The sequence below is a fragment of the Callorhinus ursinus genome, unplaced genomic scaffold (assembly GCF_003265705.2).
Source record: "Callorhinus ursinus isolate GAN/ISIS: 27379988/994484 unplaced genomic scaffold, GSC_fseal_2.0 scaffold24, whole genome shotgun sequence".
In the NCBI taxonomy this organism is placed as follows: Eukaryota; Metazoa; Chordata; class Mammalia; order Carnivora; family Otariidae; genus Callorhinus; species Callorhinus ursinus.
Window position 1 is genome coordinate 4,459,041 of NW_027397086.1, and position 26,226 is coordinate 4,485,266.

The 26,226-nt window shown below is 54.8% G+C and overlaps 2 protein-coding genes across 9 annotated transcripts in view; one reads left to right on the forward strand and one right to left on the reverse strand.

Annotated features, from left to right (window-relative positions):
• Positions 1-26,226, forward strand: part of NIBAN2 (niban apoptosis regulator 2) — an 82,568-nt gene that overhangs the window by 49,265 nt on the left and 7,077 nt on the right. The window contains exons 14-15 of one of the 3 annotated variants that reach the window (XM_073905722.1): positions 277-372; positions 6,978-8,229. In XM_073905722.1, the coding sequence (XP_073761823.1) occupies positions 277-372; positions 6,978-7,060 (179 nt within the window). In that variant the 3' untranslated portion in view covers positions 7,061-8,229. Of the gene's footprint in view, positions 1-276; positions 2,297-6,977; positions 8,230-26,226 lie in introns of those variants that run through there. The other 2 variants (XM_073905723.1, XM_025888418.2) reach the window with 2 other exon arrangements.
• The window catches only part of LRSAM1 (leucine rich repeat and sterile alpha motif containing 1), a 39,361-nt gene continuing 17,038 nt past the window's right edge, over positions 3,904-26,226 (reverse strand). For 5 of the 6 annotated variants that reach the window (XM_025888421.2, XM_025888419.2, XM_025888420.2 and 2 more), the window contains 15 exons: positions 24,325-24,354; positions 23,773-23,895; positions 23,367-23,506; positions 22,406-22,450; positions 20,452-20,522; positions 17,723-17,822; positions 16,188-16,275; positions 15,453-15,527; positions 13,972-14,052; positions 12,397-12,492; positions 10,471-10,569; positions 9,625-9,756; positions 8,470-8,551; positions 6,103-6,251; positions 3,904-4,681 (listed from right to left, as the gene is read on the reverse strand). In XM_025888421.2, the coding sequence (XP_025744206.1) occupies positions 4,556-4,681; positions 6,103-6,251; positions 8,470-8,551; positions 9,625-9,756; positions 10,471-10,569; positions 12,397-12,492; positions 13,972-14,052; positions 15,453-15,527; positions 16,188-16,275; positions 17,723-17,822; positions 20,452-20,522; positions 22,406-22,450; positions 23,367-23,506; positions 23,773-23,895; positions 24,325-24,354 (1,437 nt within the window). In that variant the 3' untranslated portion in view covers positions 3,904-4,555. The remainder of the gene's footprint in view (positions 4,682-6,102; positions 6,252-8,469; positions 8,552-9,624; positions 9,757-10,470; positions 10,570-12,396; positions 12,493-13,971; positions 14,053-15,452; positions 15,528-16,187; positions 16,276-17,722; positions 17,823-20,451; positions 20,523-22,405; positions 22,451-23,366; positions 23,507-23,772; positions 23,896-24,324; positions 24,355-26,226) is intronic. The other variant, XM_073905726.1, reaches the window with a different exon arrangement.

The following is a 26,226-nucleotide window of genomic DNA, read 5'->3' on the forward strand; positions in this document are numbered from 1 at the left end:
GTTGGTTGAGGCACACTGTGTGGCCCTGGGTGGGTAGCATCGCTCCTCGGTGCTGTCCTGTCAGCTCAGGGCTTTGGCGTTGCAGACGGGGCAGATGAGGGACCGGACACAGTGGTGGCCGGCTTGGGCTGCTGGTTCCCAGCAGTGAGGCCTGGGCTAATCACCAGTCATGAGGCCGGGGGTGATGACGGGGGCCCTAGTTGGGCGCCGTGGAGGGTGGGGAGGCGGCCGCGGCCCCTGCGCCGACTGTCCTGACCCTGCTCTTTGGCTCCGCAGCCGTGAAGGAGGCCGCGGTGCAGAGGAAGCACAACCTCTACCGGGACAGCATGGTCATGCACAACAGCGACCCCAACTTGCACCTGCTGGCCGAAGGTGCGCCCATCGACTGGGGTGAGGAGTATGGTGGCAGCGGGGGGGATGGTGGCAGCCCCAGCGTCCCAGAAGCAGCCACCCATTCAGAAAAGCGACGGCGTGCCAAGCAGGTGGTGTCCGTGGTCCAGGATGAGGAGGCAGGGCTGCCGTTTGAGGCCGGCTCTGAACCACTATCACCTGCGTCCCCAGACAGTGTCACTGAGCTCCGAGGCCTGCTGGCCCGGGATCTGCGGGCTGAGAGCCCCCCTCCGGCTGGCCCTCTGCTCAACGGGGCCCCCTCCCGGGAGAGCCCCCAGCCCGCGGCAGCCCCTGAGGTCTCCTTGCCGCCTGCCTCACCCCTCCGGCAACTCCCTCCTGGAAAGGCTGCGGACCTTGAGCTTCCCAAACCTAGTGACCAGGAGACCGGGGAGCAGGTGTCCAGCCCTGGTGGCCGCCCCCCCATCCACACCACCACCGAGGACAGCGCGGGGGTGCAGACGGAGTTCTAGGCCGGTCACCCCTGAGCTTCTGCTGGACATGGCACACGGGCCACCCCCTCCAAGACACTGGCAGGCTTGGCTCCAGGCGGGGAGCCCCAGATCTAGGCCTCGGGGTGGAGGGAAGGGAGGGCTGTTGTGGCACCTCTGGGGCTGGCCCACCTGAGTCACTTTATTGGGTTTGGTCATACTTTGCTCCGTTTTCTCTTCTGTGGGCTGATCTCGGGCTTCCTGCTTGTGCTGGGAGCTGGGCCAGCCGAGGGGGCTGAGGGGTACCTTGGTGGCTGCCGGTCCCCTGGGTCCTCCCTCCCCGCTTCCTGGGGGCGGTTTCCCTCACAGGTCTCACCCCTCCTCAGTAAGACCCAAGTAGAGTTGTCGTTCGCTGTGTTATTCAGCCACTGAATTCTCTCCCTTCTCACTGGTGGAGGGGGCCCATTGGAACCAGAAACATGGAACGTTGAAGCCCAGCTCTGGGTCCAGACCACTGTCCTCCTCAATCCTGGCTGGGCCTCCAGAGGCCAGGTTTGGAGTGGACACTGGCCTCACTTGGCCTGCTGTGGGTGGGGGGAGGTGCACAGAGGGGTCTTCAGGCTGTAGCCAGGCTGGGGATGCTGGGTTGAGGGGATGCCTCCTGGAGGAGGGGTGGGGGGCCGGGATTGGAATGAGAAAGGCCCAGAATGTGCTAGTCTGTGGAGAGGAAGTGTTCCAAGGGAGGGAGGGGGTGAGCTGCAGGGAGGTATCGCTGGGAGTGTCTTCAGAGCAGGGTGAGGTGGCCGAGGGAAGGCTCTGGAAGCTAGAGCAGGCTTCACATCCCCGTCCCCCACCACCAGTCTAGCTCCTGCCTGTTAGCACCCAGCCTCTGGGAGTCCCTCTGTTCCCCCTGCCTGTCCTGTGGCGACACACTCTGGGCTGGGACGGAGGGGTGGCAGGCCGCTCAAGAGGTGGGGTTTGGGGGTATAGATTCTGCCTTCTGAGGGCCACCCCCAAGGTACGCACTGTCCATCAGGGAAGCTGGGTATGGCTCCCCAAAGCACCACTGGTGGCCCCTCTGAGGATGTAGGGTCAGGCTGTGGCTTTGGCCCCCTCCCGAAGCTGCTTGTTTCTGGGGATGAAGGTTGAGCCGCTTCCCCAGGGCCTGGGAGCCCCTGGCTTCCCCAGCCCCCTCCCCAGCCCTGCCTCCTCCGTCCCCTTGATCCGCTTCCCAGGGCAGGGGCCTCAGACCCCCAGGAAGTGTGGTGGTGGCTGGTGCTCAGGGACCCCCCCCCCGCCGGGTCCCCCCAGCCCTAATCTCAAATGCCTCACTAACCTTCTACCACCAGGTTCCGTGTTCACATCACTCCTCTAGTGCCTTCTCTTGGGGTTTTCTCCAATCATCCTTCCCAGATATTGTACTGAAAATATTATGCAAACTGTTTAAGCTTTACTAATCAATAAATGATTTAAAGCCAGTGGCCTGTGTGTGGTGCCGGCCGTGGGAGACCTGGGCCGGAGCCGGTCTAGGACCAGCAGTGCACCCTTTCTGGGCTCATTGTTTGACCCCCTCTGTGTGCCTGGTTGGAGGACACCACCCCGGAGATGGGGTGCAGGGCGTATAGGTGATTAGCCTGATGGCAGCTCGGCTTTTGCGGCCAGGAGGGGTGAACAGCAGCTTTAAGGCCAAATAGCCCTGGTGTCCACAGCGGTGTGGGCATTTTTGGGACTCCTGCTCACTCAGCAGTCACTGAGCACTTGCTGTGGACTGAGCACTCCAGGAGGAGGGCACCCCGTTACCGCCATTTTACCACCGTGTAAACTGAGGCCCAAGAAGGTATGGATCCTTGGCTGAGGTTACAGGGCACACGCGCACACACACACACACACACACACAGCTGGTCCCATCCAAGAGTGTAAACAGGCGTACTGGGTGGGATGGCAGCCAGTCACCTTGAGGGACGTTGGCTTCCATGGTGGCCAGTGGCTGAGGGCTGGTCAACAAGGGCTGAGGTGAGGAACGGTGGGGGCCTTGGGGCCGGAGACCAGACATTCAACTGCAGTTTTGCTGTAGTCCTTGGCAAATCACTACACTCAGCCTCTGGCTCCCATCTATAAAAGCAGGGGTGGGCGCTCATAAAAGTCTTTCTCCCTGGGCCTAGTGGAGCCCGAGGTGATTCGGAAAATGCTGTGCCCTATGTGGCCCTGCCTGCCCAGGTCTCCATCTCCCTCAGCTGAGCCCAGGTTTGGGGCTGAGGGAGGGAGCCATCAGAGCTCCTGGGGAGTCAGGGGTAGGAGGTGAGACTGTGGGAAGAGGCCCCAGCTCTTGCTTGGAAAGTAGGACTTACAAGGGGCCTTCATCCCATCCCATTTCAGCCTATAGCGTTGACGGTCCCAATCCGATAGGGACACTGAGGTGCAGGGGAGATAGGGCTCTCTGCCACTCTAAGGCCAGGCCCCCGCATCCAGCCTTGCACCTGGTGTGAGCACTCAGTGCCCCCTGGTGGCTACTGGCCTGCATCAGGGCCCCGTCCTGTCCCTTACTGAATGCATGGATGGGGAAAGGAGTCTGGAAGGCTGGCCAGGGTCAGAGTTAGCTGGAGGCAGAGCCCAGGGGCCCCAAAGACACCCATCTCTAGTCCAAAGCAAGCTCCCCTTGGTTCAAAGCCATCTGCCCGAACATACACAATAAGTGTGCAGCTCTAAGCAAGTGCAAGGGGGCACAGCTCCTGTTAGAGTTGTGCAATGAACCACCTGCACAACTGCATGGGTTTAGGAGTCAAGAGGCTTCCAGGCTCCAGCCCCAGTGCTGCCATGTCCCAGCCCCCAGGCCCTGGACCCTGAGTTCTCCGGGATAGCAGTAAGGGAGCGCACAGCCCCCGCCCCCACACACGACCTGCTCCAGCTGACTCTCCATGCCCTTCTCTGAGCTCCGGCTGTCTGTCCACCTGTCGTGAGGGCAGATTTGGATAATGCCTCTCCTACCTCTCCCTCCCTTTGATTGAGCTGAAGCCCTCCCCCAGCCTCCCCCCCCCCCCCCCAACCCCATCCCTGGGCTCCACCAGGCCCCAGCGAGGACTCAGGATCAGGATGGAGGTGGATTTATTGACATTCCTGCTTCGGGTGGGCAAAGCCCGTCGCCTGCCTGTGAGCTGCGGGGGGATGGGGGGCAGACTATGAGGAGGTACAGATCTGGAGAGCAGAGGGGCCCAGAGGGAGCGGTCAGGAGGGGCGAGCATGGCTTGCGGCACAAGGCGTGCACTCAGCACACACTGGCTAGTCCATGTGAGGCCAGCCCATGGCGCTCGGTGGTGGACTCCATACAGCAGCTCCGCGCTCGGGGCCAGGGCCCTCCCGCACTCCCACCGCCCCACCGAGGGGGACAGCACTGTCCGTGTTACCCTGATGAGGACACCGAGGCTCCTGCAGGGCAGTGACCTGCCGCAGTCAGACTGCTGGGAAGTGGTAGCGGCCAGGACACTCAGTCCTGTGCTCAGACGGTGGCACAGTTGCTTCTCCAAACCCCCGAGGCCGTCCTCAGACTTGGAGTCCTCTGTTCCTCCACAGCGTTCGGATGAGCTGCATCACGGCCAGGAACACTCTGTCCCCCTCCCGCCCCACCCAGGTGTGCTCGGAGAGGAATGGTCGGGGGGCAGCTCCCAGGCCATGAGAAAGGGACCCGGAGGGGGGGCTGTGCTGGTCTGTCTCGAGCCCCGGGCCTGCGGCACGGCCGGGGCTCAGCTGCTGTGGTAAAGCCGGAGGCGCTGTGTGACCTCCTGACGGCACAGCGGGCACGTGCGCAGCGGCTGGCAGCACTGGTGACAGCAGCAGACATGGCCGCAGTTGAGGAAGATCATCTGGGCCTGAGGAGAGACCGTGGGAGTGGCTGGGTCCTGCCCCGGCCTGTTCTCGGCGACGGGGCAACGGAGCCCCCCGGACCCCTCATTGTCCTTTACCTCAAGGATCTGAGACCGTGGTTGTCCCACGCCATCCGAACAGCACAGAAGTCGCTCCCGACCCCCTATCTCGGCCCCCCCGACCCCGTCCCCTAACAGCTGCCCAGGAGGCCATGGTGTGTCTGACCAGCCCTGCTGTTGGACCTGTAGGTTGTCCTAATTTTTGCCTTTTTGTGCACTGACCAGCCCCCTTGGTCTACAAAAGATTCCAACGTTACGGAGCAAAAGCCACACAAGCATGCCTGTGTTTTGCTTCAGCATTTCCTCTTTTTAGGACTTATGCTAAGGAAGTAATCAAGGATGCGCTCCCAACTCCACCCAAGGCTGTTTGGTACAGCACTGCTTGTAATAACAAACTAGAAGCCACTTCTGGGGCCCCAAAGCAGGGGGTTTGGTTAAATTTATAACCAACACGTCCCTCCGCATCATGGCATTCCCTGGGCTTAGTAAAGACCCTGGAATAATTAAACTAACATGGTAGCTTCTTTTAAGTAGGATCACATGGTGGAGGGAAGGGAGGGGTTTTATTTTCTACACTATATTAAGTTTTACAATAAACATTAATTTTGTTATAGATTTTAAATATATACATATATATATTTAAGATTATTTGAGAGAGCGAGAGTGTGGGGAGGAGGGGCAGAGGGAGAGAGTTTTAAGCAGACTCTGTGCTGAGCATGGAGCCTGACACGGGGTTTGACCCCAGGACCCTGAGATCATGACCTGAGCCAAAACCAAGAGCTTAATTGACTGTGCTACCCAGGCACCCCTCATTTTGTTATAGATTTATTTTTTTAAAGATTTTATTTATTTGAGAGAATGAGATAGAGAGCATGAGAGGGGGTAGGGTCAGAGGGAGAAGCAGACTCCCCACTGAGCAGGGAGCCCGATGTGGGATTCGATCCTGGGACTCCAGGATCATGACCTGAGCCGAAGGCAGTCGCTTAACCAACTGAGCCACCCGGGCGCCCTGTTATAGATTTTAAAAGATGGTTTTTTAAAAGTCTCTTCAGAGACAATTGTGTGGCTGATATTTAATGACTTGGGAAATTTTCCTTAATTAAGTAGGGGGAAAAAAACCTCTTTTGAAAAAAAGAAAGTCCCAGAAAATGTTAGCATTGCTCATGTTTGGGTCATGGGATCATAATTTCCTGTATTTTTTGTTTTCCTGTATTTCCCCAAATTTCTAATGAATACAATCTACTTCTACCACTAGAAACAAGTGTTTAGAAATAACACACATGCCTGGAAAGGCTCAGCATGGGCACAGGCCGGGCCTGCGAGTGGGGGGTGACGGCCCACGGGTGGGGCCGCTGCCCCAGACTTACCTCCCGTTCCAGGCACACGACACATTCTGAGGTTGGCACCTCCAGCTCTGCCGGGGGAGCAGATGGGCTCACAGACTCAGGTAGCTCCTCGGGGGCAGTGGGCACCTCCAGGACCCCAAGGACCTCACCCTTGGGTGGCTTCAGCAGCTCTGCGGGGACCAGACAGGCTGAGCCAGGGTCATGCCCCCATGATCCCAACCCCCAGGGGGTCCCCTGGCTCTGCCTGCCACGAGGGCACAGTGAGCTAAGGTGGGGCACTCGGATCCCACAGGAGGGGTAAGGGCCCCCTTATTTCTCTTTTCTGAGCCTTATTCCCCCATCTGTAAGACAGGAGTGCTGACTCACTGGCAGGGAAGGCCACAGTGCTGGTTAATTGGGGCCTCTAACCCCTGACCCTTCCCTGGATCCTTCACAGGGACCCTGCAAGGAGGGCTTGTCACTTGCAAAGAAGAGCAGCCACTTGCCCAAGACCACAGGGCCACCTGGTGGTGGAGCTGTGGGGCAGGAGCCCTTAGTTAGGGGCTCGGGGGGGGGGGGGGGGCGTGGGCTGTGCTCACAGCTTCTCCACCAGGTCCCAGGAGACCGCCGGGGAGCAGGGAGAGGAATGAGAAGGCCCCAAGGCTGTCCCCTCACCGCCCTGTTCCCAGGGCAGCAGGCACCCCCCTGCCCGGGGCCCAACAGCAGCACAGCAGAATCGGCCCTTAAGAAGCAGTCTCTTTCATTATGCAACATTCACCAACATCCCTGAGTCTCTCCATCCCAGATGCACATCCTGATCTTGGTTCAGATTTTCCCATCTATCCTGTGGTTTGAATTACGAGTTTTTCTAATTGGAAAAGCCTGAAGTTTTTTTGTTTTTTTTTTTTTTTTTAAAGGCTGTTACAACACTAGGCTCGCTGAAGGTACCACGGTGCCACCAAACCATCACTGTAAAGGGGCTCTTCTGTATTTAATGTGACACCAAGTGAGTTCTGGAAGCAGGAAGAGAATGTTAGGAAAGGGACTGAAGGTCTCCTGCCCCTTCTGCAGCTGAGGAGGAGAGGTCCCACCCAGCCCTCCCTGCAGCTGGGCAGCATTAGGAAGAAGCTGTAAGTAGCCTCGATGGGGAAGGACCTGCTGGTCCCTTCTGGCTCCTGCTAGCCCTAGGGATTTTTTGGAGAGGTGGGAGGTAGACATCATCTGAGGGGCTCAGAGCGAAGGACACTTTTGTCTGCTGGGGGGGGACCCCAAGCCCTGATGCCAAACTTATCCGGACCTCCAGTCTGAGAGCAGGAAGGTGTCAGTGCTGGAAAACATCCAGAAGGGGAGAAAGAGGTCTATTTCATACATTACTTGATATTAAAGGACTATTAGTTTAATGCATTTTTTAGGTTGGATCAATGGCCCTGGAATAAAATTGGCTGGAAAGCTGGAGCCTGTGGACATCATGACACTGCCCAGACACCTAGGGACCCAGGATCTCCCCCACGCCGGCCACAGAGCTCTTGTCTCATCCCTGCAATCTGGTCCGGCAACCCCACCTTTGGTCTCTGCCTTGAACGGCCCCTGCCTCAGACTGGCAGTGCTGTGGGCTCGCCCAGCATGGCAGCCCAGGCAGGCCCTCTCCTTCCACCCTTGTTCCAGGCTCCCTTCCCTTCTCAAGACCCCTTGGTCTCTTCTCGAGGGAGGCCTTGAGCTCAGTGGTTCAGCCATCTGCCAGCCGTGTGACGTTACGGGAGAACATTAACGTATCTGTTCCTTCTGCTCTCTAATAGCACCCACCTCACGGGGCTGACACAGGGGCGACACGACACGGTGCATGTGCAGTGGCTGGAGAACGCCTGGTGCCTGGGTCGTGATCGGCACACGGGAGCCCCCGCCTCCCGCGTCTGCTCCTGCGTCAGCCACAGCACCTGGGCTTCCCCGGGCCCCCACACAGGTGGACTGCCTTTATGAGCTGCCTTTACCCCTTCGCACGTCGTCACAAACATCTTTCCACAGCCACACCACCGGCCTGCCCCAGGCACAGTGTCAGGCGCTGGGTATGGCTGGTTTCCCCCTCTATTCCAAGGGTCCACGGTGTGTGGTTCCCAGTGTATGGTAGGTTTAGGGAAGGTTATAGGACAGGGTACCAGGAGGGCCCCTCTACTTCTATAAGGAAACTTCTCCCTCTCTCTTTCCCCCTCCCCCCCCATTTTTGTGGCCTAGTTTTTCCATTTGGAAATCCTGTTCCTTTAGGAGGGAACCTTAAGGACCAGCAGGGGCTAGGACTGGTCCTTAGTTCTCGCCCTGAAATGTAGACAGGTGACCCCCCCTCCCCCCACCCCTCAGAGCACAGTCCACAAGCGAGGTTGGGGCCTCTGCTTAGGAGATGACCTGTATTGGTACCTGGCTGGATCCTGGCTGCATCCAACAGCTCCTGGACCCTCCGCAGGATCTCGTGCTGCAGGCCAGCTTCCGAGACGCCCACCTATGGCAGTTCAAGGCAAAGCAAGTTACAGCCTGGGCTGGGTGGGAGCTACAAGGACCGCCGCCTTCTTGGCTTCTGGCACCTTCACCTGGAAATGCGGAGGCCTGGGCCCCCAGCTCAACAGGAGGCAATGCAGCACCACAGCTGTGGAGGTGACCAGGTGGCAGGGAGGGAAACCGAGGCCCCAAAGGGAACTAACACCAGTAAGAGCCATAGTTTAGCTGCGTTGGGGCAGGGACTGTGCTGACAGTGTCACCTGCGAGCCCGCACGTCCCCCCCATGACAACAGGGGAGTCAGGACCCACTGTCAGAGTTCACAGGAAGGGGCAGGGAGTGCCCACTGAGGCCAAGCTGCTGACGAGTGGCAGCGCTGGAGTCCCACAGACCCGCGGGTGACACAGCCCCTGTGCGTGACCCGTCAGTTTTTGGGTCAAGGACAGGCCACACAGCAGAGGGGTAGACAGCATGGCCTCTGGGACCACAGCACCCATGCTCGAGGCCTGACTGTGCCGTGTGACCCCGGGCAAGCTACCACCCTGCCGCGTCTCCACTTCCTCATCTGAGAAATGACAAGGCTGCTCCCTGCCCGCCCAGGCCGTTGCGGGGGTTAGCGTGGGAAAAGCCCTCAGAACAGCGCCTGGCCCTGGCAATGGCTACGATGTTAGCTGTCCTCGTTGGGCTCTTTCGAAGCGTAAATGAACTGACGCAATGCGGAGCTCAGCTCCGACCCAGAATGTCAGCAGGCTCAGGCAGTGCTGTCATTACGAGGTCCGTGAAGCCAGGGGCGGGCCAGGGCCAGGCCAGACAGCCTCCGAGGACTTGTCCTGGGCCTACAATGTGAAGGTCCAAGCTGAGTGAGGGGAGTAGTCTAGGGTCAGGCAGACGGCGTGCAGGCTACGCCCAGGGGCTGAGGGGCCGACGAGGTGGGGGTTCTGTCCAGAAGTACGGGGGCCAGGGACATGGGCTCATGGCAGACCACACCCAGAGTGGCAGGAGAGCAAGCCGACACTTGGCGGCTCAGACGGCAGCCTCATGCAGCGCTCCACCTCCCCCGAGGGGCTGTCGCCTCCCACCTTGGCCAGGTCGGCAGGGCTCATGTGGCTCAGTGTGTCCAGGGAGATGCGGTGGTGGGCAAAGAGAGGCAGGTAGTGTTCCGCCGACAGATCCACCAGGAGGGCCGCCAGCTGGCGCTCCAGGCCTTCCTCCTGCGAGACAGACCCACGGGAGAAGCTGACTGCACCGCCACATGACCCCGTTATTTACCACGGTGAACAACGGTTCTGAGCATGTTTATATATAAAACGTCTCCTCGGAATGCTTCCTACAAACATGCCTACGTGAGCACAGAGACAGATATGCAAGGAAGTTCACTGCTAGTCTACCTGTAAACTTGAAAATGGTTAAGCGATCAGGTAGGTACCCATCAAGAGGGGCTGTTTAAATCAATGAGGGCTCATCCAGATACTAAATACTATGTCTGGAAACAATGAGGAGATCTATTATGTATACAGCTAGAGAACTGCCCGTCATTATTAAGAGTAAAAAAACAGTTTGCCAAAATAGTATATATAGGACTCCATTTTTATTAAAAAACAAAACAAAAAAACCAGGATATGTGTGTCTGTGTGTGTGGGGGGGCACCACATCTGTCCTGCCCATAGCGGGGGTTTGCAGGGGGCTCCTGTGGCCCCCGCCCCCCGTGTGCACAGTGGCTCTGCCCCACACAGCAGTGAGGCTGCCTTCCCCGTACCAGAAGGAAGGCACCCGCTCTCTCTTTTCTGTCCCTGCCGGGGCCGAGCACAGGACCTGGCACACTAGTCACCGGAAATATGAACAGAACAGAACTGGAAAGATGAGGCAGCCGGGCATCCCCGAGGCACAGGAGGCTCTCCGAAAGGGTAGAGACCAGCAGTCCTTACCTGCAACTTCAAGGACAAGGGTTTCTGGTCCAAAAGCCGTTGATACTGAATCAGCCAGTAATTTTCCTGCTTGGTTTCGCTTCTGGCTTCTAACTCTGTCTGCCAAGGACGAAGCAGGCATCGTTAGTTCTAAGTCAGTAAATAAAAACTGTAACGACAGTGACCATTGTGAACGAAGCTTTTGGCTGGTGGAGGACACTTAGTATTCTACAAAGAACTTTCGCAGCCACCACGGTCACCACATAAACTACTGAGCCGGGAAAAGCAGGAAGTGCCTCGACCCCCAGTTACCTGCTGCGAACAGTCCCAGCCAGGGCACACCTGGGGTTGAGGCCAGACTCAGGGCTTTGGACGCCTGCCACCAGGCTCCGCGGGCCCCTCCTCGGGCTCAGCCCTGGTGACAGGCAGGGAGAGAAATAGGATTCTAAGGCCAATATGAGCCTCTGGAGTGGGCTTCACCCTCTGACAAAGCTGGAGAACGACAGACGTGCTACTGAAACAGATCCCTTCTTGCTGCCATGACCAAGTAGGCACCGAGTGTTGCTCTGGACCACGCATGATTCTAGGTGCTGGGGCCAGTGCCACGAAAAAAATGGTACGAACAGCAATAGCTAACGTTTTCAGAGTGCTATGTGCCAGAGCTCGCTATGCACCCAGGTGACATTTTCCTTAATTCATACAGTTCCGTGAGGGGGTCCGACTTCCAGGGTGAGCAAAGGGAGGTTCAGAGTGATTAGGAACCTGCCCAGTTACAAGAGCTGTCCGGGGTGAGGGCCAGGACTTGGACCCAGGCCTGTGTTGCCTGGGGACCTGTGTTCTGAGCAAGCCAGGCGGCCCAGCCAGGACTGCAGCCACACGCTGGGGGCCAAAGAAGAGGCGGGCAGCAAGACTTCAACCCAGGCCTTGGGGCCTGTCTGGCCATCCCTCCCAGACCTTGCCAAGCTGCTCCCCTCTGCTGCCCACGGCCTTCCCCAGGCTGTGGACACATATCTCGTCTGGCACCCATGACCCCAGCAGTCCCGATCTGCCGAGGAGGGGCTTCCTCCCCTGGATGGTGAGTGCTCTGAGGCCCTCGAGGGCAGGAGCATAGGGCCAGAGGCCACAGCTGCTGCTGCAAGATGCTAACGTGCCGTCCGCGTGTGAACAGTTTGCAGATGATGGCAGTGAGGTACCACGAGGAACAGGCAGCTTCTGAGTGGCCTGCGTGGGGCTCGTGTGGGGCCGTGGAAGCTGGTCTCACTCTACCCTGCACAGGGCTCTGTCCAGAGCAGAGCTCAGAGACGGTGTGGAGCATTAACGACACCACAGGAGCGACGTAGGCCTCCGTCCCCAGTGCTCCAATGCACACAGGGCCTAGAGGAAACGATCCCCACCTGCCACCCTGACAATGTGCCAGAGTCAAACACATTTGGGTACAGGGACAGCTGGGCAACTCCTGCCAAGAGCTTATTAAACAGCCTGCCCTGGACACAAAGTCCTCTCCTGGGCATCGGTCTTGAATAAATACTCATGGCCATTCTCGATATTCAGCTACAAGAGCATTCCTTAGAAAAGTAAAGAATTGGAAGTAGTCTGAATGCTCAGCAATGGGCTAGGATGGACCATCCAAATGCAGCCAGGAAGCATATGGAGGACATTTTAGGACATGAAAAGAACAGAGGCAAACGAGCTGGTTCTAAAGGAGTGTGTACCATCTTATGTTTATAAGGCACACATATACACAGCTATAAATATGCACTGTAGCGTTCAGAAAACACATCAAAGCGTTAGCATTAGGTAACTCAGAAGTGAGTCTTTTCCTTTGTACGTTCTCTTTTTCTTTGATGAGCAACTATTACTTGAATGACAATAACGCTTCTAAGAATGGCGAGCGTGTTTAGGGAAAGCGAACCCATGTGCGATGTGGAAGGCAGAAGCCAAGCGCACCAGAATTTCCCGGAGCTCTTCCTCTCGTCGCGTCTTTTCCTTGAGCAGCTGCTGGAGCAGGGAGCTCAGGGCCCAGCGCTGCTCTGAGATCATCTCCTGCAACACAAGACCATGCCCAGTGCCGCTGGAAGCTCAGAGCTCTGGAGCCAGGAGTCCCCCCATGGGGTGACAGGATCCCCCCTTCATTTCCAAGCTGGCAGCCGGGACCCCACAGTGGGCCCAACTCAACTAGACAGAGGGTTGGGGGATGGAGCCGAGGGGCCCCTCTGCCTGGGCATCCACTAGCCTCCCTGTGGGGGTCAGGCCAGGCGTGGGATCTAGTGACTCATGACAATGGAATGGTAAGAAACAGCAAACAAAGGAAAGGACAAGCCACAGGTACATGACTGCAATCTCAGGAACTACAGAGCACGTGGGTGGAAGCACAGGCAGGGAGGGTTGGCGTGTAACCTCCATGGGTCTGGAAGGTTCTACCCAGATGGAGGCACATGCAAACTGGGCGAAGTCCTCGTTTGTGTCTGTGTTCCACTCATTTCTTACTCTTGGAAACCATGGAGGCCCTCAAAACAGGAGCCCCACAAGCTCTGATGGGCAAGAGACATGGGCACCTGCCAAGCACAGTGGCTGCATCTTTTCTAAGAGCTCATCTCTGAAGACAGGTGGCAAGGCCCACCAAGGGCTTTGCGTTGGCTAGCTTGCCCCAGTGTGATGGCCCTCGGACACAAGCTGGACCTGGAAGATGATTTCCTTTTATGAAGGGGAGAAATGGGAGGCCTAGGAGGGGAAGTGACCTGCCTTAGGTCACACAGCACATCTGTAGCAGACCTGAGACCAGGACTGTAGACCTCGGTACACTTTCACTGAGTTGAGAAGCCATGAGACAATTCAAGCCTCCTCGGCTAAGAACAGACACAAACACGGGGACAGACAGAAGGCTCTACTCAGAAGCCGATGTGGGGCACAGGTCCTCACACACCATTGATCCATCTGCTTTTGGACATTTGGGCAGAGGTCGGGGCAGGGCAAGGTCCAGCCCTCTTCTGTGCCTGCCCAGGTCACACAGTACCACTGTAGAGGACAAAGCCCAGGTCTCGGACAGGCAGTCCAGAACGACACCTGCTGGTCCCACTGCCCCCACGCTCTACAAGCAGGACACCCAGACTGGAGCTCCCAGAAAAGCCACCTGCAGGGAGTGACACAGTTAGAGCTGGGCCCTCTCCTCCAGAGATCCTTGGGACACCAAGAAAGCTCCTTCCCCAGAGGAGATCTGCCTGTGAGTTGAACAGGCACCCCAAAAGCATGGTTTAAAGAGACAGGGAGCTCAGCAGTGACCCTGCTTCAAAACAAAGAAAATGCAGAGATGGAGATGGGCCTGGGTGAGCCTTGGCAATGAAACCCTCCTTCCTCTGACCCTCCTGCCGAGCAATAGGCTGCCCTGATCCTAACCTTGGCCTGTGCTGGGCTTGCCCCCCAGGCTGTGTTCCCATCACAGCCACAGAGGAGCCTGCCTGCCTGCTGGGGAGCAGCTGTGGGGAGGGAGGCAGGGAGGACGGGCAGGCCAGGAGCCCTACATACCTGCAGTGCCTCTGTGTCCAGGGACTTCCTCTTTACCTCCAGCTGAGTCAGCTGCAATAACTCAGTTTCTATTAACTTAATCTAAACAGAAGACGAAACAGGGTTTTTTTATTCACGTTAACCAAGGTTCAAGTCTGCTGCTCTCTGAAGGCCAAGTGGGGTCTAAGAAACCTTTTGAGGGGGGGTCGGGAATGAAAGGGACCTGGGTGCCTTGGGAACCCCCTCAGCGGGGCTTTAAAAGAATTAATTGTTTCAGGGCCCCAAGTGCTTGGGGGGCACAAACGGACCTGTTCTGGAGGGCCCATCCCAGAAAAGCTAACGGTTTATGGAATGGAGACAGGCCTGCCTTTAAGATTCAGGCCAGAGTGCAGAACAGACACGGGCCCTCACTGAGCCTCGCACTCACCGAGTGTCTTACTCCCTCTAACTGCCGTCACAGAGAGCAGGGGGTAATGGAGTGCCCAAGAACAACGATGGTGGCAGCTGATGCTTCCAGAACATTCTGTGTGCAAGGCTTGTGCTGTGTACTCTAACTAACTACAATCTTGTCGTCAAATCTCCCCTGGTTATTAGGCGATATTACTGCCTCCATTTTACAGATGAGGAAATGGGGACTCAGAGTTTAAGTAACTTGTTCAAGGACACAGAGAGGTTGGTGAGGGAGCCCTTTCCCGGGGCGCTCCCTGCTTGGGTCTGAAGGGGAACAGCTGGCCAGCTGGGTCAGAACCACCCACAGGGAGGATGCCTGGGGGCCAGACCCCACAGCTAGTGACTTCTCCACCCTGAGCCTGTGACCCTATGGCCCTCGCCCCTAAGTTCCTACGGCCCCACCAACCCCTGGTCAGAGGAATGAGCTTCATGTCCGGCAAGGTGGGATTGAAATTAAAGAGGAAAATAAAAAGGTAAGTTGGTTTTGGCCAAAAAAAGAGAAAGAATACAAAGAAAAAAATAAACATGCAAAATGTAAAATTCAAAGTGTGCTAAATAGGATGCGATGAGCATTCCCGCAGCCTGAAAGTTCCCTCTGTCTCCAGCCCTCTGGAAAGCCCAGGGGGCCCAACATAGCCCACCGGGCGGAGGCCAGCCTGCAGGTCGGCAGCCGAGGCCAGCCTGCAGGTCGGCAGCCGAGCCCAGACCAGAGCACAGCTCCCTCCAGGCGAGGCAGCCTCCCCTGCCTGCCCTGGTGGGACACCCCATCTGCCCCAGCTCCTCAGTTTGAGCTGATGGAGGTGGCCACTGGGGTGGAACTGACCGCATTTCCCCAGCGAGGGGTTCCCGCCTGGGGCACGGTGGATGCAGAGGCTGCCTAAGCAGTCAAGGCTGCCCATGGGCATCACGAGAGACCGCGGAACTGTTTATGTGGCAGGGGTGGCGTGGAGTGGGGGGAAATGGATGGCTGAGCTGGCGCGTGAAAGAGCCACCTCTGCCGTCCGGGAAGGCATGCAGGAAGGGGTTGGAGGGGCCGCACCCCCAGCCCTCACCTGGTTCCTGATCTGCCGGTGCATCAGGTCTTTCTTCACCTGGAGAGCCTCAAATGCGGCCTTCTGCATGGCGCTCTGCAACAGAGATCATCAGCTGCTCGGCAGGTGCCTGGGGCCTCGCGTTCCCCGGGGCCCGGGCCAGGGGGAACACAGAATCTGCTCAGAAACACCTTCATGGAAGACTTCTCTCTCTCTTAGAGGGAACGTAACTCTTCAGCTCACTTGTTCACATTTTAGAAATAATACCTGTGAAAGGCTCACTAGTGCTGGACACTACGCTCACTAGCCCTGGACACTACGTGCACTGAATTTCCACAACCGGGGGTGTGGATGCTTTCACTGCCTAGTTTCATGAAGAAGATGAGGGGGCCAACAGCAGTGCGCTGTCTGGAAGCAAGAAGTCGAAAGGCCCTTGGCACTCTCCTGTGTGCTCCACCTCCATGGAGTGATTACCACGTCCTGCCGCTAAGTCCTTATGACAGAGCCACATAGCACGGAGCGTGGATGCCTGCCACGGAAGCAGGGAATCCTTCTCTAGATCTCAGTGACCAGAAAATCACCACGCTCTCCCCCTCCCTGCCCCCCTCTCCTGAGGGTCTATACAGTTCTAAACATACTAAGCATCTTGGGTCTTCTACGCTAAGGACAGGGCTCCATGCAGACTTGTGATGCTCTGCCCCAGGCTCCCTGTGCCCATCTTGAGCCCCTGCCCTCACACCCTGGACAAAGGCTCACCTCCTGCAGGATCTGGCTGATGGCTTTGTTCTGATCCATCTGCTGCCATGACAGAATCTGCTGGAAACGCTCATCCATTTCAGCCATGCTGCCAGAAAAACAGCAAATTAATTCACTCTCTGAATGTTTTCTGAGCATCTACCAAGTGAAAGGAACCTCGGAGATCAAAATAACCATTTACCCATTCAATAATAATACTCAAGAACCACCTGCTGGGGGGGGGTACCTCCTGGGCTGGGCACAGACATGGAGTTTGTCTTAGAAGGAAGGTGACAGAGTCGGTGTGTCTGGGTCCTCTCATCCACCCCTCCATCAGAATCTCCTCTACAATGCCCCTGAAGTGGTGGCCTGGCTTCTGCCCTCCCACCTCCACCAACAAGCTCATGACCTCCCAGGTGGGCCACCTGGGCCGTGAGAAAGCTCTCCTTCTGGGGCAGTAACATTCATGCCCCACCCGACACCCCCAGCATTTCCCACCCTGGCCTTGGATCTGCTCTTAGCACCCAGAACAAGTCTAGTGATTTTGACACAGAAATCCAAACCCTGAAGCCCCACATATGTCCATACTTTGGCATAATCTTGGTTTTGAGTTTGTTTCGTAATGATAGCTGTTATTCATTGGCCCTTTTGTGGCAAAGACCATCCTCGTTAAATCCAACAACTCCAGGGGTAGGTACTGTGACTTATCCCCATTTTTCTGATAAGAAAATTGAGGCTCAGAAGGGAAATGGACTGACCCAACACTTCACAGTTACTAACAGAAGGGGGACCTGAGTCCAGGTCTGTTCGCCGCCAGTGCCCACATTCCTAAGCTCGATGTTCTACCGCCAGGAAAGGAAGAGGAAACCCCAACACCTGTGAGGACACGGGGAGGCTGGTGGCTGTGCCAGAACCACCTGGGCAGAAGGAGAGGGAGAGGGAGGGCAGCCAGTGCTCCTGGCCCGTCTCCCGAGCACCAAGAGCTCTTCTCCATGGCTGTGCCAACACGTGTGGTTCCTTCAGGAGACTAACCCCCAGTGAGGCAGTGAACTTGGCCAGCCAGACCCACAGCTGCCGCCAGTGTGAAAGCAACCTATCACCATCCCCTCCAGGGCACGCCGCTCCTGGCCTCTGCAGACCCTCGGAGGTCAAGGAGGGCACCGCGGTCAGGAGCACACCCCCACTCTGCCTGGGCCTGAACCCTGGCTCTGCCACCTGCTGGTTGGGTTTCCTTGGACGTGTCACATAGGCTCTCTGAGCCTGAGCTGTGGTGGCAAAACGGGGCTAATGACACAGTGCCTCAGAGAGTCAGTAAGCCAACCCTTGGCCGAGTGCCTGACTCACAGGAAGTGCATGAGAAGTGGGAGTGATTGCTGTCACTTTACCAGAGCCTGACCCAATCATGAGGTCCAGCTAGATAAGTCATGGAGAGCCATCACCACTTGCCCATGATGCACGGCTGAGGCTGGGGCAGGGACTGCAGTGCCCAGTGCTCACCCCACAGTCCTGGGCCCTGAGCCAGCGCCCCCAACTCAGGAAGCCTCTTCTTACCTTACCTGGAACAGGCCTGCTGGACCAAGCTCTGCCTCTGAGACTCGTAGGCCATCTGGATGAGCCGGTTCTTATAGCTCTCGGTCAGCATCTGCTGCATGGCGGCTGAGGAAACATGGGGGTGGGACTGAGAAAGGGGCACCGCTCCTGCGGGCCTCGTGGGGTTCACCTCATCACCCGCATCACAGTCACCCTTAACTTTTTTAAAAAAAGATTTGAGAGGGAGCGGTAGCACGCACACAAGCAGGAGGAGGGGCAGAGGGAGAGGGAGAGAGCATCTCAAGCACGCTTCCTGCTGAGCACAGAGCCCAGTTTGGGACTTGATCTCACGACCTGGAGATCATGACCTGAGCTGAAACCAAGAGTCAGATGCTCAACTGACTGTGCCATCCAGGCGCCCCCCTCCAAAATTTTTAACAGATTTTATTTATTTGAGAGAGAGAGAATGAGAGAGAGACAGCATATGAGAGGGGGGAGGGTCAGAGGGAGAAGCAGATTCCCCGCTGAGCAGGGAGCCCGATGCGGGACTCGATCCAGGGACTCCAGGATCATGACCTGAGCTGAAGGTAGTCGCTTAACCAACTGAGCCACCCAGGCGCCCACCCCCTCCAAAATTTTTAAACTATGGAAGTAACTTAAGCTTGAAAAGGCTATTTGTAAAACACCAAAAAGCATGCACACAAAATCTTTTATAATCTTATCACCCAGAGATATTTTAACATATATTCTTCTAGTCAATTTTTAATGCATATTTATAGAACTGAACAGATATTCATACACCCAAATTCACAGCAGTGTTATTCACAAAAACCAAAAGGTGGAAATAACCCAAGTGTTCACTGACAGATGGTGAACAAAATGTGGTGAATACACAAATAGAATATTACTCAGCCTTCAAAAAGGAAAGTTCTGACACCTGCTCCAATAGGGATGAACCCTGAGGAGGTTCTGCTGAGTGAAAGAAGCCTGTCATGAAAAGACAAATACTATAGGATCCCACTTACGTGGGTTAGGACTAATGTTATCAGATTCAGCAAGACAGAAAGTGGAATGGGGGTTCTTCATGGGCTAGGGGAGGGGGATGGAGAATTTGTGTTTATCAGAATTTTAGTTGGGAAGATGAAGTTCTGGAGCTGGACGGCGGTGGTGGCTGCCGAGCAATGTGGATGTGCCTTGCGCCACAGAATCGTACAATTACAAGTGGCTAAAATGGCAAAGTTCAGGTTATATATTTTACTACAACAAAAAGTTACAATGTGACCACACTAAACACATCACTTCTTTTTGTGACTAATTCCCCATGTCCACGTGGCAGTGTGAGGAACTGGCCATAGGGTACTGCAGGGCACAGATCACCATGGTTTAGTTAGATAATCCTCTATTTGGGGACATTTGGTCTCTTTTGCAATTATTAAATGATAAATGTCCTTGCTCAAACATCCTTATGCAATTTATTTCCTAAGATTAATTTTTAAGAGTACAGTTTTAAGGCTATGAATAATAGGAGTTACCCTTTCTGCCCTCCAGAAAGATCCCGCTGATTCACATTCCCTTTGGCAGGGGACAGGACAGCCTGATACCCTATATCCTCAACAAGGGTTATTACCTACTCTTGACTTCACTGTTCTTATGGAAATCTTTTTAGTTATAAAAATAGTACATGCTTATTTTTAAAAAACTAAGCAATAAGGAAGTTTAAAAAGGTGAAAACAAAAGTCCCCGGTACTGGGAGCCTGGGTGGCTCAGTTGGTTAAGCAACTGCTTTCGGCCCGGGTCATGATCCTGGAGTCCCGGGATCGAGTCCCACATCGGGCTCCCTGCTCGGCGGGGAGTCTGCTTCTCCCTCTGACCCTCTTCCCTCTCGTGCTCTCTATCTCTCATTCTCTCTCTCTCAAATAAATAAATAAAATCTTTAAAAATAAAAATAAAAAAAGTCCCCGGTACTGATACTATTCCTAATCAATTTATTATTAAACATCCTTCTGGAAATGCAAAAACAGGTTTTTCTTTCGTATAAATGGTGGGTAATAGTGATCTTAAAATAGGGACATTAATAACATCTCATCAGGAGGGAGTGAGATGAAGTGGTGTATGCAAAGTGCTTGGCAAGGGGCCTGGTACACAGTATTCCACAGTACCCCACTCCAGTATCCAGCCTTGGGAGGATGGGGCCAGCCAAGAAGAATCATTCCTTATTTTAAAAAAGGAGGAACGGACTCCTGGTCTTCCTTGGCACGTGGCTGGATGCTCTCAGTGCTCAGGATCAGACAGGAAGTATCCCCCCCCCCCGCCCCACAGCAAGTATGGACACAGTGTGGTGCCCTGGGGCCACTTCTTGGGAATGGCAGGATGGGGAGCTCCTGGCAACACAAGAGGGGCCAACCACAGCTCTTGGTAACAGAAACCCTACAGCTTTTGTGAAGTGCTCACTCAGTGCCAGGTATCATCTCGTCTGACCTTCAAATGACCCCATGAGCTGGAGAATTATTGTTCTCCCCATTTCACAAATAAAAACACGGAGGCTCCAAACAGGGAACAGTAATGGCCCTGAGGTCATACAGCTTGTTCCCGAGTCAGCCTGACCTCAGGGCCCACGCTTCCCTCCTGGACTTTACTGCCCCTTTCAAGCCCGCTGTACCTGACCTACGGGAAGAAGGCAGCCTCCCCCACACCCTAGTCAGACAAGCTCTGTTCCCAGGACCCCACACCCCTCCCCAAGACCCTCCCCACTCACAGGCAATCTCACGTCTCCGCAGGTTCTCTGTCTCCTCCTGGGTTATGGACATCAACTGCTCCATCCTTATTCTAGAAAAAAAAAAAAAATCCATCCATTTACTGAGCAGATCTAACACTTCCAACAGGGAATCGCATCAGAGGAACGCTGCCTTCTTCAGGAAGTCCTCCTTGATGTGCCCACTTAGACCAGCTCCTGCTGCATCACGCACTTCCACCCGGGCCTAACCTGCAGCCTCGTAGGCAGAGTTTCTCGCATAACAAGATGAACATGCCCTTCGGAAAATGGGCAAAGAACAAAAACGGCCGCTTCATGGATGCTTAAATACAAGTGACCAATAACCACCCGGAAAGAGGCTCACATCACTGCTAACTAGGAGTACAACCCCCTCCCCTACCAGGCTGGGAGAGGAGGGGAAGCGCCAAGCACCGTGGCGGCGCTGAAGGTGAAGCGGGCACTTTTGTGGCCCATTGAGAAGGGCAGCCGCTGGCAAAGCATCTTCTGGAAGGCAATGTGGCAAGACCCATCAAAAGGTCCTCTGAACACGTCCTTCAAAAATATTCACGTCAGGGCGCTCGGGTGGCTCAGATAGTTAGGCGTCTGCCTTTGGCTTGGGTCATGATCCCGGGGTCCTGGGATCGAGTCCTGCATCGGGCTCCCTGCTCCTTGGGGGCCTACTTCTCCCTCTGCCCCCCCTCCTCTCGGTCTCTCATGAATAAATAAAATCTTTAAAAAAAAAAATTCACGTCAGTGCCTACGTTCAATAGAACGTAGACTCGAATAGTGCTACAATAGTGCTTGTCATTATGAAACACCGGGAACTTCTGGGTCCACAGAGGACGAATTTGGATATAATCACATAGTAAATACTCTACAGCTATTACCAACGAGGTTTCCGGCATGGACACACATCTGTGACACAGTAAATGAAAATTGAAAGGTAAGTGCACGTCCGGATGTGCACGCTGCGTGTGTGCCGTGCCCCCACTGTAAACGGGTCCTAGTGGCTGGGACGGAACATCTTCTCATGCCTCTGCAGGATCTCGCTTCGTTGGAAGCAGCGTCTGAGCACCTCTGCCTCCTGCCCAGGCCCACAGGCTACCCGAGGGAAGGCCGTATGACTGGACCCGCGGCCCGGCCCAGGGCACCCAAAGAGGGAGAGGGCACTTGGTCAGCGCGTGCCAGATGAACTGGCCACAACCGGGCTGGGCCCTGGTGGCTCCCAGCTCCCGCAGCACCACAGCTGAAGGGGCTACCCTGCAGGAGTTCTTCCCAAGCAGCCAGGGGCCTGGAAGGCCGGCATAAGGACCACAGCAAAGCCCACGCTGCTATTCTGGAATTCCAGGGAACCAGGAGGGATTCCGGATAATCCTGCAGGGGAGGGGAGCAGGGGGGGAGAAGAGAGGGAAGGAAGAAAAGGGGCTCTTCCCTCTCAGCTACCCTCTTTCCTAATTACTAACGGGGTGCGTCTCAGTAAACCTGGAAAACGCAAAGGAAAACACCCAAAAGATCACCACGTCTGATTTCTACCTCTCAGAAATGTTTGGCAAGCCACTCACGGTGGCTCCTTGGGTCCTCTGAGCACAGATACACGCTGTGTCTTGAAGAAATCATACACTGCTCTGTTTTAACTGCAGCCCCCCCTTTTCTACTTCACAATAGATTGTGTTCCCTCAATAAGAAACTGATTTTTCTGATTTTTTTTATATTAGCCATATAGTTGGACATTACATATTTTTTTATTTACGTCTCAGTTTTTCTCAGGAATGTACATGTGTGTTAAACTTGCAGGTGGTGATTCTTTTTAATTCAATATTTCCTAAGGAGGTGAATCTCCTTACAGCTTTAGGAAAACTTTCTGGCATAATCCTTGAGAATCACAAGGGCTTCTCTCCCCAAAACCTCTCCCCTGACCCAAGGCAACACTGAGAAAGTGCTTGAGCGAAACACTAACCTTTCATTTTCTAGCGACTTCAAGATCTCAGAACTTTTCTTTTGCCTGTGGAGAAAACCAAAAGCATAAAAGGTCACTGCAGTTGTCACGAGCAGGCCTGTTTCCAACAGAACTGCCCTCCCCTCGCTGCACTGACTATGAAGAGGGGGCTTAGGAACCGGCCGGGGTTCTCAGCTTAGAATCTCGGGGCTCTGTGTCCTTGGGCCAGGTACTCAGCCACACCAAGCCCCAGCTCATCTGCAAAATGGGATCATCACAAAAAAAGCTTCACGGAGTATTTGTAAAGAGCGAATGAGAGACTATACACAAAGTGCTCGGCATGGAAGCAGCACCCAACAAATAGTAGCTTTCCGGTAGCTTGCCTCGGTGGGGAGAGCACGCTGCGGGGCACACGGCAGGCCTGCTGCCTCACTCGGGCACCATGTAACTGCTGCATGATGGAGGAGTGAGTGAAAAGCAAAAGGAGGCCTAGAAGCAACAGGGACACAGCAAAAACCTGTTTCTGGAGGCTTTCCCCAAGGGACCCCAACTAGAGGTTCTGGAGACCTCTATCTGGCTTCCTTTCCCCCAAGCCCACCGAGACTGGCTCCTGGCGGTGCCTACCCTGGACAGGATTTGTTAAGGCAAAATCTCACTATGGCTGACCTCAGCGCAACGGGTCACTTGGAACCTAAAATACTGGAGCAGGATGTGATCTCAACTCTCCTGTTATACCCACTCATTTCACAGACGGGACACTCGGGAGGCACGGGTCTGAGGACAAGCCACAAACCAGGTCAGGCTCAGAGCAGATTCTTTTCTCTTTAGGCTGGTGCAAACTGCAGCACCAAGACTGGACCCTAACAACAAAAATCTCAGGCAGGAGTTGAGACTATAAGGGAGAAATGGATCCCTATCCTGGGCTCTTCAAAGGGTACCGATGTCAGGGAAGGTCTCTGCGTCTGGGGAGTGGGGGCCTGACCTCTGGTTATCCTGCAGGAGTTTCTGGATCCGGTTGGAGATGATCTGCTCCGTCTGCTTCAGCTGCTCCTGCAGCCGCTGCCGCTCGGCGTCCAGGTAGCGCTGCCGCTCACTCAGGCCCTGCTCCAGCCGGGACTGCTCCTGCAGCAGGACAGGCAGCTGGCCTGAGCTGGCAGGAAGGGGCCCTGTCCTGCCAGGCTTTTCCATGTGATCTTGGCCCAGGGCTTCCCCTTGCTAGGCTTGGGGTGTCCATCACACATGAGGAGGCTGGCTAGGTGATCTGTAAGGGCCCCCCAGGCTCTGGAAGATCAAGGGAGAGTGCTTACTCCCACCACCTCCCCACAGCAGAGGGCCCCCCTGGCAGGGAGCGTGCAGACAAGCCTGACCCCACTTGGCTGTTCACGGACCTCCTTGACCGTCTGAAGGATCTCGTCCTTCTGATTGTTGCTCTGCTGAAGGAGCTGGGCATGCTCTCGCTGCCCGAGTTCCAGCCGCCGTTCAAACTCCAGTTTCTCCAGCATCTTCTGTTCCTGCAATACAGATCCTGGTGATGACTGGCAAGGCTCTGTGGGCATCAGGACACAGGAGCAGGGTGAATCCACGCCTCAACTCCCAGTAGTACGGGCTGAAGGTCTTCACACTGAGCAACAACCTCCAAACCCAGTGCCTCTCATTAGCCCCCCCACCCCCCGCCGGGGCCCAACTGTAATAAAACATTCTGTTCACTGGCAGAGGCTAGAGGTTTAGAGTCTGGGGTCCCTGAGCCTCAGACTGCTCATCTGTGAGGTGACGATACCCTTTCACCACCGAGGCTGCGTAAGGCTGTGGTGAGGCAAGGCACTAAGAGAAAACCTTTAGTTTACCCTCTAATTTAGAGACAGGAAGAACTTGTTCCCTCACATCTTTTATAATAGATCTCTGATAAGAAAAGTGACCAAGGAAAAAAACCATTTTCTTACCTTCCTCTTCTCATAGTCTGAGAACCTATTCTGGGGGGAAAAAAAAGACAGTGGTCAAGAGAAGGTGGCAGCAGTGGGATTCCTGGCCCGTGGCCAGAATCGTGGGGCAGCCAGACACCAGCTCCACCCCCAGAGCACTGTGTCAGAATCGGGGGGGGGGGATGATGGGGGGATGAGAGGGAAGGGCAGTCTGATAAAGGCTCCCAGAGGGTTCTAGCGGACAGCAGGGCAGAGAACCACCAGGCTTGGCACACGGTAGGAAGCTCTCCATGACAGTTCCAGGGGCGCAGCCCTGAGGAGGTGTGGTGCCCCATAAGGGGACCAAGAAGTGGAATGCGGGATTCCCTGTCCGTACATCATACCTGCAGTGCCCCAAAATTCTAGCCCACCAAAACACAAACACAAAGGGACACGTACAAGTTCCTGCAGAATTGTTCTACAGAGTGAAAACCCTGGCAATAACTCAGACGGTTACTTCAGTACGTCATGGTGATTCCACGCAGTGGGTTGCACAGCTATCCAGTAACGGGGCAAAGGTGGGGAGCTGCGGGGAAAGAGGTCTGCCACCCTTCACTCTGCGTGCAGCAGGACGCTGTTCTTGTAAGAACAACGCAACAAAACTCAACTCGGAGTTTTGTATCTGTTCAGATCGGACTCAGGAAGGAGATGCACTAACAGTTTGTGATGATTACCTCCAGGGGGTGGGGACTGCGGGGGGGGGGGGGGGGGGTGACATTCACTTAGTTTACATATTTCTGTATTGTTCAGACTTGTGACAAGGAGCATGAATTACTCTTATAGTTAAACATCAACAAACACACACAGATATCTTTAAGTGGCCCTTGTACTTAGTTATCCAGCTCGGAGGCCAGATCAATCTGTCTGAGCTGTAAAAGCAGCATATTATGAGGAAATCGGGTTTGTCCCATGCTGAGATAGGAGTAAAATTTTAAAATTAACTTTTAATTATACAGAATATTGGAATATATTATCTTCATAAAAAATTAAAATACAGCATGTAAGGTATCCATGGACCATTCCCCAGCCTGATCCTGGTTCCCTCCTGCCCCCCTGCCATGTAACTACCATTACCAGACCCGAGTGCACACATTTATTTACCCATAATTTGTGCCTTTGGAAAATACAGATTTGTCTGTGTGCTCATATATGTTTTAATGAAGGCAAAATTCACATTCTGTAAAATTCATTTTTTTGGTATGCAGTTCTAGTCAGGTAACGGTCACTACAGTCAAGATAGAGCCACCCCATTACCCAAAATTGCCTCGTGCCCTTTTGTCAAACTGTCCTCCTACCCATCCATGTTAATGGCTATTGCCGATCTGCTTTCCTATATATTTGAACCTTTCTGAACATAAAAAGGGCACTAAACTATACCCACTGTGTTCCGCAGCCTGCCCTTTTCACCTAGCCATCTGTCCTGTGATCCACGCCTGGATGGATCTAGGGCATGATAGGGAGAGGACACAGATGGCTCAGGCTTTGCCCACTGGCAGACATTCAGGGGGCTTCCAATATTTCCCTACTGCAAATAAGGCTGCAAGGAACATTCTCATAAATGTCTCCTTGCACAAGTGTCTCTCTCTACGTACCAAGAAGTGGGACTCCCGGATCATGGGCAATGGCCACGGCCACTTAAAGTTTTGACCCATATTATCAGGTTATCTTCCACAGTGGGAACACCGGTTTCCATTCCCAAGAGCAACTTACGAGGCCACTGTTTCCCCACACTCTGGCCAAGAAATTATCAAAGTGACATTTGTAACAATCTAAGGGAAGAAACAGTATTTTGTTGTTTTAGTTTACCAGTCTCTGATTACTAGGGGAATTGGGTTTTTTTCATGTTTACTGATCATCTGTACTGTTTTTTTTGTTTAGTTTTTA